Source organism: Symphalangus syndactylus, chromosome 20 (assembly GCF_028878055.3).
Source record: "Symphalangus syndactylus isolate Jambi chromosome 20, NHGRI_mSymSyn1-v2.1_pri, whole genome shotgun sequence".
In the NCBI taxonomy this organism is placed as follows: Eukaryota; Metazoa; Chordata; class Mammalia; order Primates; family Hylobatidae; genus Symphalangus; species Symphalangus syndactylus.
Genome location: NC_072442.2, coordinates 14897528 through 14915236, shown reverse-complemented (window position 1 = coordinate 14915236; position 17709 = coordinate 14897528). Strand labels below are relative to the sequence as shown.

At 52.5% G+C, this 17709-nt stretch overlaps 1 protein-coding gene across 3 annotated transcripts in view; it reads left to right on the top strand.

Moving 5' to 3' along the window:
- CUEDC1 (CUE domain containing 1) overlaps positions 1 to 17709 on the top strand; it is a 95866-nt gene that overhangs the window by 58416 nt on the left and 19741 nt on the right. For 2 of the 3 annotated variants that reach the window (XM_055258843.2, XM_055258841.2), the window contains exon 2: positions 13053 to 13712. In XM_055258843.2, the coding sequence (XP_055114818.1) occupies positions 13374 to 13712 (339 nt within the window). In that variant the 5' untranslated portion in view covers positions 13053 to 13373. The remainder of the gene's footprint in view (positions 1 to 13052; positions 13713 to 17709) is intronic. The other variant, XM_063628453.1, reaches the window with a different exon arrangement.

The following is a 17709-nucleotide window of genomic DNA, read 5'->3' as shown; positions in this document are numbered from 1 at the left end:
CTCTGCCCTGGGCCTACATTCCTCAGCTGCCGGAGAAGGCATTTCTGAGAGGGCCACTCTGCCTGTGCTTCTGCTGCCCAGGGCCCATGGAGCCCTTCCCTTGGGGGACAGGCCCCTTCAAGCCACCTCCTTCCCCTGGGTAGGAGTGGGCACCCTGCATTATTCCAATCACTTTTCCTACCCTTAGAAGCTTAGCTGGAGGGCAGGGTATGGGCAGGAATGGGCACAGGGCTGCTGGCCCAGCTCCCTGCTCCTCCCTTATGGTCGCTGAGCTCTCTCAGCCTGAGGTCCTGGAGGTCCCTGAGTAGGAAGGCCTTTGCGCTCCACATTCGCTCCCTTCAGGGCTGGATTCAAGGTCATGTTTCCAGGCCAGACGCCTGGGCCAGACTCTAGAATCGGCCCCTTGGAACTATGTGGCCTTGGGGTGTGAATGGCCCATGCTCATAGTCTTACTAACAGCTGCCCCTGACTGACAGCTTCCCTTGTGGGGTGCTGTGCATGCCCACCACAGTGAACCCCCTGCAGGAGCCCCATCTGAGAAGGTATAGGTATCCCCATATTACGGATTGCTCAGAGCAGTCCTGCTTGCCCCATAAGCTGCAGGATCAGGAGGTAAGCAGAGGACTGCCCAACTCCTGACCACTCAGGCTAAAGCCCCACTCCTGACCACTCTGCTCCATGGCTTCCTACCCCAGACATAGCACCAGTAAACAACTTGTGGTCTCCCCTCCACCGGCAGCTTCCTGGCCAGACCCCCAGCCCTGCTGTGCCCCAACAGGCCCTCCACACCGTGGTTCTACCTCTGAAACAGCTATGCTATGAGCTTGCACTTTGCCCACTCGGCCCTCATTCCTTCCCTGCATCCCCAGCAGGAGGCAGGTGAGTCCCTGACCAAGGTTGGAGGGTGCACCATGGGGGTGAAGTGACTGAAGAAAGCCTGCCTAAATGATCAGAGCAGGAAGGATTGGTTTGGGATTCTTAGGATTGAAAAGGTTTTAAAGCCCTGGAGGCTCTGGGGTTTGCTTTCTTAAGATTTTTTTCTACCATAATTCAGTTTTTATTTTTTTACACCTAGTCTCGCACTGTCGCCCAGGCTGGAGTGCAGTGGTGCAATCTCGGCTCATTGCAACCTCTGCCTCCCGGTTTCAAGCGATTCTCCTGCTCCAGCCTCCCGAGTAGCTGGGATTACAGGCACCTGCCACCACGCCCAGCTAAGTTTTATATTTTTAGTAGAGACGGGGTTTCACCATGTTGGCCAGGCTGGTCTCGAACTCCTGACCTCGTGATTCGCCTGCCTCAGCCTCCCAAAGTGCTGGGATTACTGGCGTGAGCTACCACGCCCGGCCATAATTCAGGTTTTTAAAAATTTTGTTTTAATTAGAGAGTAAAGACATTCTAGAAAAACTTTTTTTCGTTGAGACCAGGCTGGAGTGCAGTGGCGCAGTCTCGGCTCACTGCAATCTCCGCCTCCTGGGTTCACGCCATTCTTCTGCCTCAGCCTCCCAAGTAGCTGGGACTACAGGTGCCTGCCACCACACCCGGCTAATTTTTTGTATTTTTAGTAGAGATGGGGTTTCACCGTGTTAGCCAGAATGGTCTCGATCTCCCGACCTCGTGATCCACCTGCCTTTTAATTAGAGACACTATAGGTTGGAAGTGAAGAATATCATGGACTCCAGGGCCGACTGTTTGGATTCCAAATCTGGCTCTGCCACTGACTATGTGACCCTGTGTAAGTTATTTTATCTCTCTGAGCCTTAGTTTTCTTTCCTGTGAAATGAATGTATTCATTGCTGTACTGTGGGGATTTGATGAGATAATGCATGCCAAGTATATAGAAAATGCATGTACCTACCAAGTGCTCATAGACGTTTGCTATAATTATTATTAAATAGCAACTTATGTCTGCTGTAGATAATATAATATGCAAAAGACATGGCCAGGTGCGGTGGCTCATGCCTGTAATCCCAGCACTTTGGGAGGCCTAGGCAGGCAGATTATCAGAGGTCAGGAGTTCGAGACCAGCCTGGCCAACATGGTGAAACCCCATCTTTACTAAAAATACAAAAAATTAGTTTGGCATGGTGGCACGCACCTGTAGTCTCAGCTACTCTGGAGGCTGAGGCAGGAGAATCACTTGAACCCGGGAGGCAGAGGTTGCGTAAGCTGAGATCATGCCACTGCACTCCAGCCTGGATGACAGAGACTCCATCTCAAAAAAAAAAAAAGCAAAAGATATAAAAATCACTGGCAATGCTATTACTTTAATGTTCTTAGTAATCCAATAATAATGGATTATTTGCATATTTTATTTTTAAATTAATAAATGAGTATCAATCAAAATTTTAGAGGTATACAAGAATCTATAGTGGAAAAATTTCCTTGATCTATCTCTTATGACCCAGTTCTCCCCAGGGGAAACATATTATCAGTTTCTTGGGAATCTTTCTGGATTTCATACACACACACACACACACACACACACGCACACACACACACCACAATGCACTAGAGTAGAGTGACTATACTCATTGTTTTATACCCTGCATTGTTCCCTTAGGTCTTGGGCTAAAGAGACATATTGAAATCCCTCATTTTTGTTTGTTATTGAATAGCATTATATAGAGAGAGGAGGATGCTGATAATGTATCATATTTTCATCAGCCTGCTACCGGTAGACTTGTAGAGTGTTTCCAGTCTTCTGCTGTTACACTATTACAAGGAATATCCTTATGCCCATACTCAACACAGTTGCAAACATATCATCTGTAGGTAAATTTCACAGAAGTGGAATTCCTGAAATCAGAAGGTAGGTGCAAAGTGTGCCTTAGTGTGGAGGGTAGGGGCAGGGGTTGGGAGTTCTGTTTGCAGGACCCTCCTCTGCCCATCCCGAGCACTCCTTTCTAATCATGGGTTCCTTGACCTGGATTACCTGGGCATGTTCAGATGCTAAATTGTGGGGCATGGATTGCTGCTTGTCCCAGGGGGCCCAGAGGTGTCTGCTGCAGCTGTCCAGACCTCAGAACTCAGCCTGTTGGGGGACCTTCAGCCTGACTGCCTATAGGAGAAGCCTAGGGAGGAGCAGCTGACCCCTTTTCCCAAGAAGCTGGGCCTGGTCCAGTATGAGCTCATGTCGGGAGCCAGCCCAGCTTCCTTGGCCCTGCACCTGAGTTACCAGTGGCCTCCTTCCTCCAGCGTGGGCCCTTTGACTTGGTAGCATGAACGTGCATGTTCCTGCCAGCCCAGTGGGGTCCCCTAGAGCTGTGGCACCTGGGAGGGGTGGGGGGGACAGTAGGCTCCTTCGTCCACTGAGGTTTGATCTCTTCCCAGGCACCTGAGTTGAATATCTTGGCTGAGCTGGTGGCTTTTGTTTATGGAGTGAGGGACTGTTGTGGAAATAGTCCCCAGCCAGCCCAGGTTGTGGTGGAAAACAGTTGGTTGCTCAGGCAACTTGACAACTTCAGTAGGGTGGGAAAAAGGTTTTGTGAGGAAACTGCTACAGTTTTGTCTTCTCCCTTGCTTCCTGGACATAAGCACCGTCCCTTATACCTCCAGTGGCACCCAGGCACCCCCAGCCCCTCTAGGGGCAACCCTGCCCTTTAGAATTCAATTTAACTCACAGTTATTGAGTTCTTGCTGTGTGCCCAGCTCTGTGCTTGGCTCAGCTTGGCCACCTAGCTGTGTGACCTTGAACAAGTTACTCAACCCTTCTACGCCTCATTTTTCTACTATAAAGTGGAAATAGCAGTAGTAATATGCACCTCGTAGAGCTGTAGAGAGGATGAAGAGAGTTAACATGCAATAAGGCACTTCGAGTAGTGGCTAGCATATAAGGAAGCAGGCAATAACTGTTATCTATTCTCATTATGACTATTATGACCATTATCTTGCTAAGATGAACCAAACAAATGACATGTTTCTCTGCTGAGAAGCCTCATCTTGGATCTTTTTCGCTGGCAGGCAGTGTTGGCTTCTTGATGGTGCCTTTTGTGGCAGCTACACCTGATATTTGGGCCTCAGGAGCAGAGATGAGTGATGATGTCCTTAGCACTGAGGCTCTGGGACCAATTTGTCCATAAGGGACCTCATTCACCTCCTCTGAAACCTCTTGCCCTCGTCCCTGCCTCACATCTCCCATTGGCTACAGACTTGGCCACAAGTGTTGAAGCATGAGAGAGAAAAATTAGAAAAGAAAAGGTCTTTTTTGAATCGTGTTTTTTCTTCTGATTTTTTTTGAGACAGAGTCTCACTCCATTGCCCAGGCTGGAGTACAGTGGTGTGACCTTGGCTCACTGCAAACTCTGCCTCCTGGTTCAAGTGATTCTCGTGCCTCAGCCTCCCAAGTAGCTGGGATTACAGGCATGCACAACCACGCTGGGCTAATTTTTGTATTTTCAGTAGAGACAGGGTTTTACCATGTTGGCCAGGCTGGTCTCAAACTCCTGACCTCAGATGATCTGCCTGCCTCGAACTCTCAAAGTGCTGGGATTATAGGCATGAGCCACCAAGCCTGGCCTTTCTTCTGATTTTTAAAGATTAAAAACAGTTTTTAAAGGAATGCCCCACCCTTACAGATCTAAGTGGTAGGGGTGGGGGTGGCCAAGGCGTCATGGCATGCCCAGCCTGCACAGCTCATGGAGTAACCTTTGGCAGGCAGGGGCTGCCCCCAGCCTCACCCCTGCCGGCAGCTCTGCTGGGTGGGCATGGAAACCAGGTGTCCTGCTTCTCTGGGTGGCAGTGGGGCTTCTTCCTGGCAAAGAGGTTTAGGAGTCCTTTTATCAAATCCTCATGGTTTTGTTTTGTTTTTGAGACGGAGTCTTGCTCTGTCACCCAGGCTGGGGTGCAGTGGCACGATCTTGGCTCACTGCAACCTCCACCTCCTGGGTTCAAGCAATTATCTGCCTCAGCCTCCCGAGTAGCTGGAATTACAGGCGCCTGCCACCATGCCTGGCTAATTTTTGTATTTTTAGTAGAGACGGTGTTTCACCATTTTGGCCAGGCTGGTCTTGAACTCCTGATCTCGTGATCCACCTGCCTTGGCCTCCCAAAGTGCTGGGATTACAGGTGTGAGCCACCGCACCCTGCCAAATTCTCATGTTTTACAGATGTAGAAGAGATGAGTGGTCCGGAGAGGTACCCAAGGTCACACAGCAGCGCATGACAGCATTGTCTGTCTCTCCCCTGCTCCTCCTCCTCCTCCCCTAAGGTCCAGTGGCCTCTTTTCTCCAATGGCTGTGCCCGAGGGTCCTCTTTGCCCTTCCTGGCTGCCTGGGGGCGGGCACAGGTGTGGCTGCCCAGCAGCTCTGGGGGCCTCGGGAATGAGGCTGGCTTTGTTGCCCCGGCAGCTGTGGCCATTTGGGTCGAGTTTCCATTAAGCCTTTTCCGAGCCTTGGGCAGGAGCAGGAGGCTCAGCGTTTAAAGGTCACCCGGCTTTTGAAGCTGCAGCGACATTAATAGCTTGGGAAGAAAACAAGCCTGTGCAGGGGCAGGAGGACAAGGCGTCTCTGTCAGGGCTGCCTGAAACACACACACACACACACACACACACACACACACCGAGAGCCTCTGTCTCTTGCTCTCCTCTCCCCTTCCTTTCGCCCCCTTTTGGGGCCTCTTTAACTCTGAAGCCAAGAAGCTCAGACAGATTTCCCTGCACCCCACCCGCTCTGAGGTGACAATTGGCCGAGGATGCAGCTGCCCCAGCCCAGCAGCCTCTGCCATTACCCACTTGAGGTTTCCGCAGGACTCGACCATGGTTACACAAGCCTCCCAGGGTCATATGACCTCATTCTGTCCCCACTGGCTTTTGCAGCCTGGATTCCTAATGAGACAGAGTGAGCCTGGCCTGCGTCTCCCCATACGGGAAATGAGAGCGCTGGCAAGTGGCTTGTCTTGCATGCCAGTTCTAATCGCTTGGTTGTGGCTGCACAGAGGCCGTGTTGCAGAGGGTTCTGAGGTTGTGCGTGTTCTGTAGGACAGTAATACCTGGATGGATTAGTGATGTCTGCCAAGGATGAGGGCTAGAAGGTGGCGGCACCTGTGCCAAAGATTTCCCGCCTAGGACTAAACGATTTGACAACTCTGCGGGTCTTGGGTACTAAGACCCCTGAGGCAACTGGGTGGTTCTTCTCTCTTTTAATCAGTCCAAGGGTGGGGGTGGGGCACATTCTTGGGTTCTGAGAGAAAAGCCACTCTGGCCCTTTCCCTGGGAGCTGCCCGGGCCTGAGCTCTGGGACACCACCTAGTGGCCTGGCTTGGCAGTGCCACTGGGCTGGGCCCAGATCTTAGGCAAGAAGCAAATCCCTCTGCAGGTAGGCATCACGGCAGTCACAGATGGACGTAGGGTCTGCTCCTTGGTGATTTTCAGAGGAGAGAGCCTGGGGTGCGCAGAGACAGAGCTGGTCTGAGGAGTCCTACCCTCCTTCCAGAAGAGTGACCTTCGGGTGGGGCACGGGAAGGTGCTGACAATTGGGACCTGTGGCTTCCTGTTCTAACTCCCACCTTTCAGGGTTGGGCCCTGGTCCTCCTGGGGGGCAGAATGGAAGGTCAAGTCAGATCTAGGAGGGGGTCAGCCTCCTGCCCCCTGGTGCTAGCACTGGCTTGGAAAGGGGCAGCCTGCCATCAGCCTTGTGTCCACGTCACTGGGCTGCCTTGGCCTCAGACCCCTTGTCTGTGAAGTGAGAATAATAACACATTCCCTTATATATCTTCTAGGTTTGTTGTGAGGAGTAAATAAGTGTGTAGGGGAGAGAGGGCTTTGGAAACTGAAAAGGCCCCCTCCCACCATTGCTGTGAGCCAGAGGAGGAAGGAAAGGGAGAGAAATCCACAGTTATTGCACTCCTCCATCTTTCCTTCCCTTCTTTACTCATTCACCTAATAAATGTCTATTGACCATGCCAGGCACCAATTCGGGCACTGGGGATACCACAGTGAGTATATCAAAGCCCCTGCCCTCATGGAGCTTACATTCTAGTGGAGAAGATATCAGTGACAAATGTATAATATTCAAGGTGGTCTGTTTCATGAAGAAGAACAGGGAAGCCTAAAGGGTTAGGAACACTGGGATGTTGAGGGGTGGACTTGCCACTCTGGTCCCCCTCAAGGTGATGGTTGAGTAGGAACCAGAAGGAAGGGAGCCATGCAGATATGTGGGAGCAGAACATAGCAGTTGGTGGAAAAAGTAAGTTCAGAGGCCCCTGGGTGGGAGTGTGCTTGGCTCGGTGGTGGACTAGCAAGGATCCAGGTGGCCGCAGAGAGTGAGGCTCTGTCTGTATGTGTGCGTGCACATTTGACAGCAAGGTGTCATGGGCAAGACCATGTGGGTTGGCCACAGTAAAGCTCTGGGTATTCTGGGGACATGGGAGCCATTGGGAGGCGTGGAGCAGAGGAAGGGCATGACCCCTGTGATGAGGGGTCTCTAGGCCAACACGTGGGAGGCAGGGAGCTAGGGAAGGCGTGGTAGCTGTGGAGGTGGTGAGGAGTGGCCAGATGCAGAAATCATTTGGAAGACGGGGAAGACAGGCTTCGCCAGAGATTGGACATAGAGTATAAGAGAATGAGAGCACTCCAAGATGACTCCGAAGGTTTTGGCCGGAGCCAGGGAGAGTTGCCATTAACAGAGATGGAGAAGGCAGGGAAGGAGCAGGTTGGGGTTGGAGGGAATCACAGGTCGGATGGATCCATGTTGTTGGAGCTGCTGTTGGATGTCCAAGTGGAGGCAGCAGGAAGGCTGTATGAGTGTGGAGTTGAGGGGAGTGCCCATGGGAGAGGTCGGAGCACATGAGAGCCAGTGTTCAGTATACAGATGGTATTCCAAGCCATGGCGCTGGATGAGATTGCTCAGGGAGTGAGTCTAGCCTGGGAAAAGGTCCCAGGCCTGTGCCCCAAGCCACAGCAGCCTGTGTCACTGGTGCTTATTATGCGCCAGGTACCCATGTACGTTCTATTAATACTCCTTCCCTATGTCTACAAATGAGGGAGCTGAGGTTCAAAGAAATGAAACAATTTCCCCAAGTCACACAGCCTTACTAAGGTCACAAAGTGCACCCAGGACTCTGGCTCCCCAGCTCTCACAGCCCCCATGCAGACCCTCGCTGGCCCTGATGTACCAGGCAGGAGGCTGGCTGGGATGACCTTGGGCAAGGCCAGATGAACTGCACTGGGGCAGCTTGCCCACCTCCGTGGGCCAAGCCGGGAGTGACTCAGGCCTTGGCTGCGTGCTCACGCTAGGAGAGGAGGTTGGCTGTTTGCCGCCCCCTGCCAGGCCTGGATTCCTTCACAGGGGAGGTGGAGGTCCACTCTGATCCTGGCTCCCTGGGACCTGGAGGAGGACAGGTGTGGGGTTTCTGCTTCCCATTCCCCACGTCATCCACAACCATGAGTTCAGGGGAGCCTTTGAGTCAGCCTCCGAGAGGTCTGATGAGCCCAGTGGGTTGTTTGCTTCCTTTTTCAGAAGCCAGTCAGGGGTTATGTCCCTCTGTTTCCCTGCCAGTGCTCAGCAGCTGGGGTTCTGAGAGGTGGTATGGTTTCTCCAAGGTCACAGAGCCAACTCTGGAGCAGAGCCAAGAGACCTTGCTACCATGCTGTCTGGGTCATGTTTCCTCTGCTGAAATGTCCTCTGGGCTGTGCCCAGTCTCCTGAGCCTGGGGCACACATGGCTGAATTTCTTATGCTCCTTGGCTCATAGCCCTGTGAGCCTTACTTGGCATTTTTTGCCTCTTAGGAAGTGGGTTCCTAATTCTGGCCTCCCACATACTGGCTGTGTGACTTTGGGCAATTTACCTAACCTCTCTGAACTGGTTCCCACAGTTATGAAATGGAGACAGCAACACCTGTCTCATGGAGTTGTAATAAAGATTAAATGTGAAAGCACCTGGCACAGGCTCGTAAACCTGTCGCCTACTTGCTTTAATCCTTTCGCGTATTTTAAAGTGCTTTTCATTTGAGCAGTGCTAGTTGCAAAAGGCAGCCTGGCATGGACAACTCTGACCCTGCTCCCAGGCACACCACAGCCATGGCCTCAGACTCTGCCCTGAGCTTAGCCAGGGGGTGAGAGGGACAGTGCTCTGAGAATTGGGTGCCTCTATAGCCACCTGGTTCTAACTATAGGCAGCCTGGGAGTCTCTGAGACCTTATAGAGTCCTGTGGAAATGGTACTTCTGTGAATCAAAATGCTTCCCATTACTGCTTCCTTGTGTTTCCCATTACTGTTTCTGAGCCACTCTCCTCATCCACAGAACCACCCTTTGATAGAACAGTCTAGACTTTGCCTTTACTCACTGTGTGTCCTCGGAAAACTCCCTCCTAGACTGGGGTCTCAGGCTCTTCACCTGTAATGTGAGGCAGGGTGTGGGGCTGGGCTGGAGTTGTCAGTCCTTTACATTTTGTGGTCCCCACAAGGATGCTTTCAAGGCTTTGCACTTGGGCCAAATGGAAGCGGCTGCTTGAGCTGCTGTGTCTCCAGTTGCCCAGGCCAGCCCAGCCTCCCCTGGGGCCATGAGGATCAATATTTCCTTACAGAGGGCTGAAAGAATTCCAGGGATTGACATCCAGGTGCTGGGGAAGACTCCTCTAGAATCTCCCTACCCCATCCCCCTGCGGGGGCAGCTTGGTCAGTTTACCCACTGCTCCTGGCTCTTTACCAGCCTCCTGGGGCAGTGATAACTCGAATGCAGCATAGCCACGTTCTAGGGAGTGTGCTGAGGATTATCTTATTTGAGGATTATCTTATTTCATTCCCACTGAAACCCCCTAAGGGGTATATCCAGATGAGGGCATAGGGCCACGGAGAGGATGGGAGACCTGTCTGAGGCCCCAGAGCTGGGGAGTGCAGAGGCCCTGTCTGAACCAGTGCGTGCTTCCTATAAGTGGCAAGAGTGTGAGAAGGCTTCTGGAGCTTCTCAACACTCAGGGGAGGCCCAGAACCCGAGGGAGCTGTCCAGAGAGCTGCTAATGGGGAAAATGTCGGTCTTGCCATCTTCCTTCTTCCTCCCCTGGGGGTGGCCCAGGTCGTCTTTCTCCGAGGCACTGCCTTTGGCAGAGTGAGACCTGGGTCCCTCCATCTCTCTTAGTAAATTACCGGAGGGGCAGAGAGATGATGGCTTTACTCCAGAAGGCCTTAACACAAGTCACTGACCCCTGTGTGTGATGACACTAGGGCAGCAGACAGTAGCCCAAGGCATCAGCTTCTGGGGCCTCCTGGCCCTGAGGTCTGTGTTAGAGGCTTGAGGGCAGGTCCCCAGAGCCCAGGACAAAGGCAGCTGTCAGGGTGGAGCCCTGCCTCGGAGGGCATTTTGGCCAAGGTGAAGCTGCATACTCTTCTGATGTGTGTGGGTTGGTGGGAGATATGGGTGTAGGGGTGTTGGGGTGTCTAAAGCCAGCTATGGGAAGCCATGTCATACTTGGCCACTTTCTCACAGCAAAACTCTTGGACTGATCATTTGAAGTCACCCCTCTGTGTCTCCTTGTGAAATGGCTTGGGCATCTCTGGGCTCTGATTTGCTCATCTGGGAAGAGATGGGGTAGAGGGAGTTGGATTATAAATCATGCTTCACTCAGTCAACAGAATGCTACTCAGGCACTAAAAATGATGGCATAGCCCTACGTATTCCGACATGGGAAGATGGCCACAATATCTTATTATGTGGAAAAAACTGGTTGCATAGAATTTATGGTTTGATTACATTTTAGTAAAATAAATTCATTTATGGTGGTATATGCAAAGAAAAAATAATGCCGGGCGCAGTGGCTCACGCCTGTAATCCCAGCACTTTGGGAGGCCAAGGCAGGTGGATCACTTGAGGCCAGGAGGTTGAGACCAGCCTGGCCAACATGGTAAAACCCTGTTTCCATTAAAAATACAAAAATTTGCCCCAGGTGTGGTGGCACGTGCCTGTAGTCCCAGCTACTCAGGAGGCTGAGATGGGAGAATTGCTTGAACCTGGAAGGTGGAGGTTGCGGTGAGCCAAGATCACCGCACTCCGGCCTGGGCTAGAGCCAGACTCTGTCTCAAAAAAAAAAAATAAAATAAAATAAAAAGAAAAGAAAAAATCGAGATGTAGACACACTAGAGTGTGAACTTCTCAGGGGTTGATGTGCTCACAAAAACATCTTGGCCAGGCGTTGAAGCTCACGCCTGTAATCCCAGCACTTTGGGAGACCAAGGTGGGCAGATCACCTGACGTCAGGAGTTCGAGAACAGCCTGACCAACATGGCAAAACCCCATCTGTATTAAAAATACAAAAAAAAAAAAAAAAAAAAAAAAAAGCCAGGCGTGGTGGCGTGCACCTGTAGTCCCAGCTACTCGAGAGGCTGAGGCAGGAGAGAATTGCTTGAACGTGGGAGGCAGAGGTTGCAGTGAACCAAGATCACAGCACTGCACTCCAGCCTGGGCGACAAAGCGAGACTAAAAAAAGAAAAAAAAAAACATTTCTATATCAGCTGTTAAGATTGTGACTCCAAGTCCTAGAAAAGTGAAAACAAGTTTGCACCTGTTTCATCAAACTCAAGGATATTATTTGATGGAATTGTCCCTTAAAATAAAGCTGCCACTGTCAGAAGTTGGTGTTTTTAGGCGCATTCCATTCCCAGTGGTCTGTGCTAACAGAAATGCAACTTTGGCAGCGATTTACATGCCTGGGTTTGAGTGGGCCGGGCGGTTTTCTGTGGCAGATTAAGGTCCCTCATTGTGCTTGATTTTCAGTTCCACCCATACATGTTGTCAGGACACTGTGCTGACCCTGGGGGCTGAGGGACACACATTGGCTGGGGCAGGGGAACTGGGCTTGGTGGGGATAAAAACAGAATTTATGGCCGGGCACGGTGGCTCACACCTGTAATCCCAGCACTTTGGGAGGCCGAGGCGGGCAGATCACGAGGTCAGGAGATCGAGACCATCCTGGCTAACACGGTGAAACCTGTCTCTACTAAAAATACAAAAAAAAAAAAAAAAAAAAAAATTAGCTGGGCGTGGTGGCGGGCGCCTGTAGTCCCAGCTACTCGGGAGGCTGAGGCAGGAGAATGGCGTGAACCCGGGAGGCGGAGTTTGCAGTGAGCCAAGATCGCAGCACTGCACTCCAGCCTGGGTGACGGAGCGAGACTCCGTCTCAAAAAAAAAAGAACAGAATTTATGATGTATATGGTTTCTCAAGACAACTTTGAGAAAAAACTTCTAGAATTTTTAAAAATATGTAAGGACACTGATTGTTCCATAAGAACAAACGTGTCTGTGATATAAATAAAACACGTCAGCCTGACATCGGGGTAAGGAAAATGAAGTCCAGGAGTTGACAATGGCTTTGCATCTCTCTTTTGGGCTGGTGCTTCTCAGGGGAGTGGACTGAGTTTTAGGGCCTGACATGACTTTTCCAAGAGTGGGAACTGGGCCTCCCCTATTAGCCCGAGGCTCTGCAAGGATGGAACCCTGTTTCCTCTCTCAGGCTGGAAGCTGCCGGTGACACTGGAGGGTCCCGTTTCTCATCACTGCTGTCCCCCCGGTTCGATGGAGCTCTGCACAAGATGCCTGCCCTGGTGGTGGGACCACGATGTTGGGGCAGTGATGTGGGAAGATGAGGAGAACAGGGACTAGAGATCAGAGAGGCAGGACATCTTTAAAGAGCCCCTCCTGCCTCACTCAGGTCTTCAGGGGTCTTTGGCAGTATGTGTAATGGTGGAGACCAGTGGCTTGGGGGCCATATATCCCAGATTCAAATCCTGGCTCCTCCACTAACTCAGTGTCAATACCTCACTTTTCCCATCTGCAACATGGGGATACTAGTACATACCCTACAGTATTGTCATGAGTTGGCCCACATAGAGCACTTAGGATGGTACCTGGGTCGGAGGAAGCCCTTGCTAACTGGTAGCTGTCCTGTGCTAGTAAAGAACTGTGGGGGTTTCATTATTGAAGCTGGAGAGAAAGCAGGAGGAAGAAGCAAGCCTCCCTTGGCCGTGGTAGGGGTCGCGCCTCCCTGCCCTCATTTCTTAATAGCCCTTGGCCGCCACCCTGAGCTCATGTTTTGTTAGCCTCGGCCCTGACTCCATCTCCTTCAGTTTCAGGTGGGACCATCCGTGAAGCCGGTGCCAGGATGCACCGGGGGTGTGGATGACTGGCCGCCCAGCCCCAGCACGGCCCGGTCCCGCATGCCACCGCCCCGCGAGGACCGCTCTCCAAGGGCCGCCTGGGGCCCCGCGCCCGTACTCTCCTAAGCCGGAGCCCTCGGCAGCCCATTCCTGCCTGGCCACCCGGGGCGGAGGAGGCGCAGGAGTGAGCTGCCCGAGACCACAGGGCAAGCAAGCGGCTGACGGCGGAAAGACCCTGGGGAAGGGGCTTTGCGGCCGGCTAGAAACATTTTCCCCAAGAGGCTCCGCAAAATGACCAGCCTGTTCCGCCGGAGCAGCAGCGGCAGCGGCGGGGGTGGCACCGCCGGCGCGCGCGGGGGCGGGGGAGGCACGGCCGCCCCCCAGGAGCTCAACAACAGCCGGCCTGCCCGCCAGGTGCGCCGCCTGGAGTTCAACCAGGCCATGGATGACTTCAAGACCATGTTCCCCAACATGGATTACGACATCATCGAATGCGTGCTGCGCGCCAACAGCGGCGCTGTGGACGCCACCATCGACCAGCTGCTGCAGATGAACCTGGAGGGCGGTGGCGGCGGCGGCGGCGGCGTCTATGAGGACAGCTCCGACTCGGAGGACAGCATCCCCCCGGAGGTAGGGGCGCGGCCCGAGTAATTCCAACCACCATTGGAACCCCTAAGAGGACCTGGGTTACTCCGCTGTCTGGGTTCTCATTAGCAAGCAGCCTTACTTCCCCTAGGGAAAAGTACCATCCGTCAGTCACCTTATTTTATGGGCAGAAATCATGCAGTCATTCAACAAACACTGAGCACCCACTCAGTGGTGTGCGAGACGTGGCACTAGACCCTGAGTCAGGAGGCATCAGAATCAAGGTGCTTGTTAAAAATGCAGGTGCCTGGGCCCCACTCCAACATACTGAACGCCCCTTCCAGGCATAAAGTCCACTAGTGGCCAAGTCAGACCAAATTTCTGCCCTCCTGGAGCTCATAGTCCAGTGTGGACTAGAAGCGCGAGTTGGGTACTAACAGCCAGAGTGGTAAGTGCTCGATGGAGACGTGGAAGCAGCAGAAAGGAGTGGCTTCCCAGAGGAAGCGATGGCTAAGCTGAGACCCAAAGGAAGAGTGAAGCCGGGGGAAGCGTCTGCAGGCAAAGGGAACAGCTTGTGCAGAGGCTGGGAGGTGAAATAGTGCCTGACTGGCTAGGGAACTGGCAGCAGGACCATCTGTCAGGGTCCTAGAGTGAGAGGAGATCAGTGAGGTTGACAAAGCCCTGACGCTGAGAAAAAGAGTGCGGCTGGGGCCGGGCGAGGTGGCTTATGCCTGTAATCCCAGCACTTTGGGAGGCCGAGGCGGGTGGATCACGAGGTCAGGAGTTCGAGACCGGCCTGGCCGATATGGTGAAACCCCCATCTCTACTGAAAATACAAAAATTAGCTGGGCGTGGTGGTGCACACCTGTAGTCCCAGCTACTCGGGAGGCTGAGGCAGGAGAATTGCCTGAACCCGGGAGGTGGAGGTTGCAGTGAGCTGAGACACTGCACTCCAGCCTGGGTGACAGAACAAGGCTCCGTCTCAAAAAAAAAAAAAAAAAAAAGAAAGAAAAAGAGTGCGGCTGTATCCTGGGAGCATAGCCATGGAAAGGGAGTGAGGAATCAGACTTGCCAGTTAAATCCCTCTGACTGTGGCCTGATGGAAACAGTAGTGAGCCGTAGCCAAGCAGTCTCTCCAGGGAAGTGGCTGGAGAGAGGGGACCTGCGTACTGCATCAGTACCCACCTGCTGGAGGTTGTGAGTCCTTCCCAGTCCCACTCGAGTTCAGTGGACATCTGGCCCCCCAGTATCAGCAGAGCCTGAGGTGCTTGGTGCAGAAGAGTGAGGCACACAGAGCCTGTTAATCAGAGGGGTGTTGTCCACAGGGCCATCTGGGACATGCGGCCATGGACAAGACCCGGACCCAGCAGGATTTAACTCCACTCTTTATTGAGTCCCGACCCGTGCCAGGCATCATCCTAAGTGCTTTAGATGTATCATCTCTTCTTTTTTTGTTTTTTTGAGACAGAGTCTTGCTCTGTCGCCCAGGCTGGAGTGCAATGGCGTGATCTCGGCTCACTGCAACCTCCACCTCCCAGGTTCAAGCGCTTCTCCTGCCTCAGCCTCTCGAGTAGCTGGGACTACATGCATGTGCCACCATGGCCAGCTAATTTTGTAGTTTTAGTAGAGACGGGGTTTCACCATGTTGGCCAGGCTGGTGTCGAACTCCTGACCTCAGGTGATCTGCCCGCCGCAGCCTCCCAAAGTATTGGGATTACAGGCACGAGCCACTGCACCTGACCCGATGTGTCATCTCTTCTAATCCTCACAAACTTTGTGCTGTGGCATTATTATTACCCTTGTTCATCAGCCATCCTGCAGGGCGAAGTCTCCTTGCTTTTCCTCCTTAGTGGGTGCTGCTGAGACTTCCCCTGGAGGTGGAGAAGCTCTGTTGGCAAAGACATCTGGCTCATCCCTGTGTCATCTGCAGCACCCAGGACAATCCACGCACATAGCAAGCACTCGGGGAGTGTTTGTTGAATGAATACATGTTGCTGCTGTCTTTGTACAGTTTTCTATTGCCTCTCTCCTTGGGAGACTACTCCTTTGATCTACTTGGCATAGGTGGTGGAAGGAATATTGGAAAATATGGATCCTCTTTGTAGAAAGGAGAGAGAGAGAGAGTGAGAGTATACGTGTGTATGTGTGTGTCTGCAGATACAGTTGACCATTGAACAATGCACGGGTTAGGGGCAGTGAATCCCCCCATGCAGTCAAAAATCCACTTTTTAATATAACTTTTGATTTCCCCAGAAATTGACTACTAATAGCCTATTGTTGACCTCAAGCCTTAACTGTTAACATAAACAGTCGATTAACATATATTTTGTGTGTTGTATGTATCATATACTGTATTCCTACAATAAAGTAAGCTAGAGAAAAGAAAATGTTAAGAAAATCATAAGCAAGACAAAATATATTTTCTATTCATTAAGTGGAAGTAGATCATCGTAAAGGGCTTCATCCTCATCTTCTCACATTGAGTAGGCTGAGGAGGAGGGAGAGGAGGGGTTGGTCTTGCTGTCTCAGGGGTGGTGGAGGTGGAAGAAAATCTGCCTATAAGTGGACCTATGCAGTTCAGACTCTTGTTATTCGAGAGTCAACTGTGTATGCTTTAATTGTGAACTGGAAAGAAAGCTCTCTGCAAGCTCTGACCCTTTCTGCGGTCTGATTTGCCCTGACAGTCTGGCAGGTAGGGTAGTATTTCCTCTTTGTCCACGGCCCCCACAGTCCTATAAACCTCTGCAAGGCTTCACCACGCCCTAGGTAGGCCCTTGCTGTGTGTGCACTTCTGTAGTTCTAAGAATCTTGCTTTCCAAATTGAGCCCCCTCCTGGTGCCCCTCCCCTCCCTTGGCAGTCTCCCCAACCTCCCACCTTTGGAACTCTGCCTGGGCCCATAGGCGGGCAGCTCCTGAGCCAGCGGAAAGTGCTTCGGAAAATTTATGAGCCACAGCTGGAATGACAGTAACTGCTGACTGGAAAAAAAACCCTTTCTGGGGGCTGATGGATGGTGGGCTGGCCATGGAGAAATATCTCCTGTCAGATAAATGGCCTAGACCCTGCCCCCTGGAGCACCTGGCAGGCATCCATCACCCACAGTGAGTTAAGCCAGGAGCCTGCAGAGCCCAAAACTCCAGCACCTTCACAGCCAGAAGAACAACCTCTTTGTGGCTGGTGGCAGTGGGAGGGAGAGGCCAGGGAGGCCGGCAGCGCTGCTGGGGTTACTCTCCTTGGGACTGGGGCCCTGCATGCTGGAGCTTGCCTGGCCGGCCGCCTGCCTTCTCTGTGTTTCCCAAGTCCTCTCCAGGAGGCTCTGATGAACGTCTGTCTGGTCTTGCTGCCCTGGGAGGCTGCACGGAGGAGCAGGAGGGGGCCTCCTGGTGTGGCTGGGGAGGCCTGATTGCCCTGAGTCTGGGGGGCTGACTGCTGCTGGCCACGGTCAGAGGAAACCCCAAGCAGCTTCCTTTAGGGGACAGTTTCTACTGAGCTCTCCTCCCCTCCTCACCCACCTCACTCTGACCCACATCAGTGGGAACAGCCCAGGCCAGCCACTGAGACCCACCACTGCTGGCCTCAAGGCCGCAGCCCAGAGCCCTATCCCTCAGAGAAGAAGGGTCTGGGAAACAGGGTGCCTGGGCTGGGGGACAGCAGCAGCAAGTTCTCAGAATGCATGAGGTACTTGCTGGGTCACTGTCCTGTGCCAGGCACCAGAGATTGGCCAGGGAACAGGAGCAGCGCTTACAGTGTTCTCTCTCTTTTTTCCTTTCTTGTGGAAATTTGGGGTAAGCAGAGCAGTGGCCTGCCAAGCGCTGCATTCTTCCTTTCCTGCAAAAGCATCTGTTTAAATACTTTTGGCCTCAAAGGAAAGAATGTTAGTGCATTCCAGGGCGGGAGGCCTCCTTGGGTTAAGCTAGCTATGTATGCGCAGAGCACTGCAGAGTGCGTGTGTGCATGTGCACGTGTGTGTATGTGTGTATGTGTGCTCACATGCACAGGCTCACTTCCCTACCCACCAGGTGCCCCTGGGAGGCTGTATGTGCT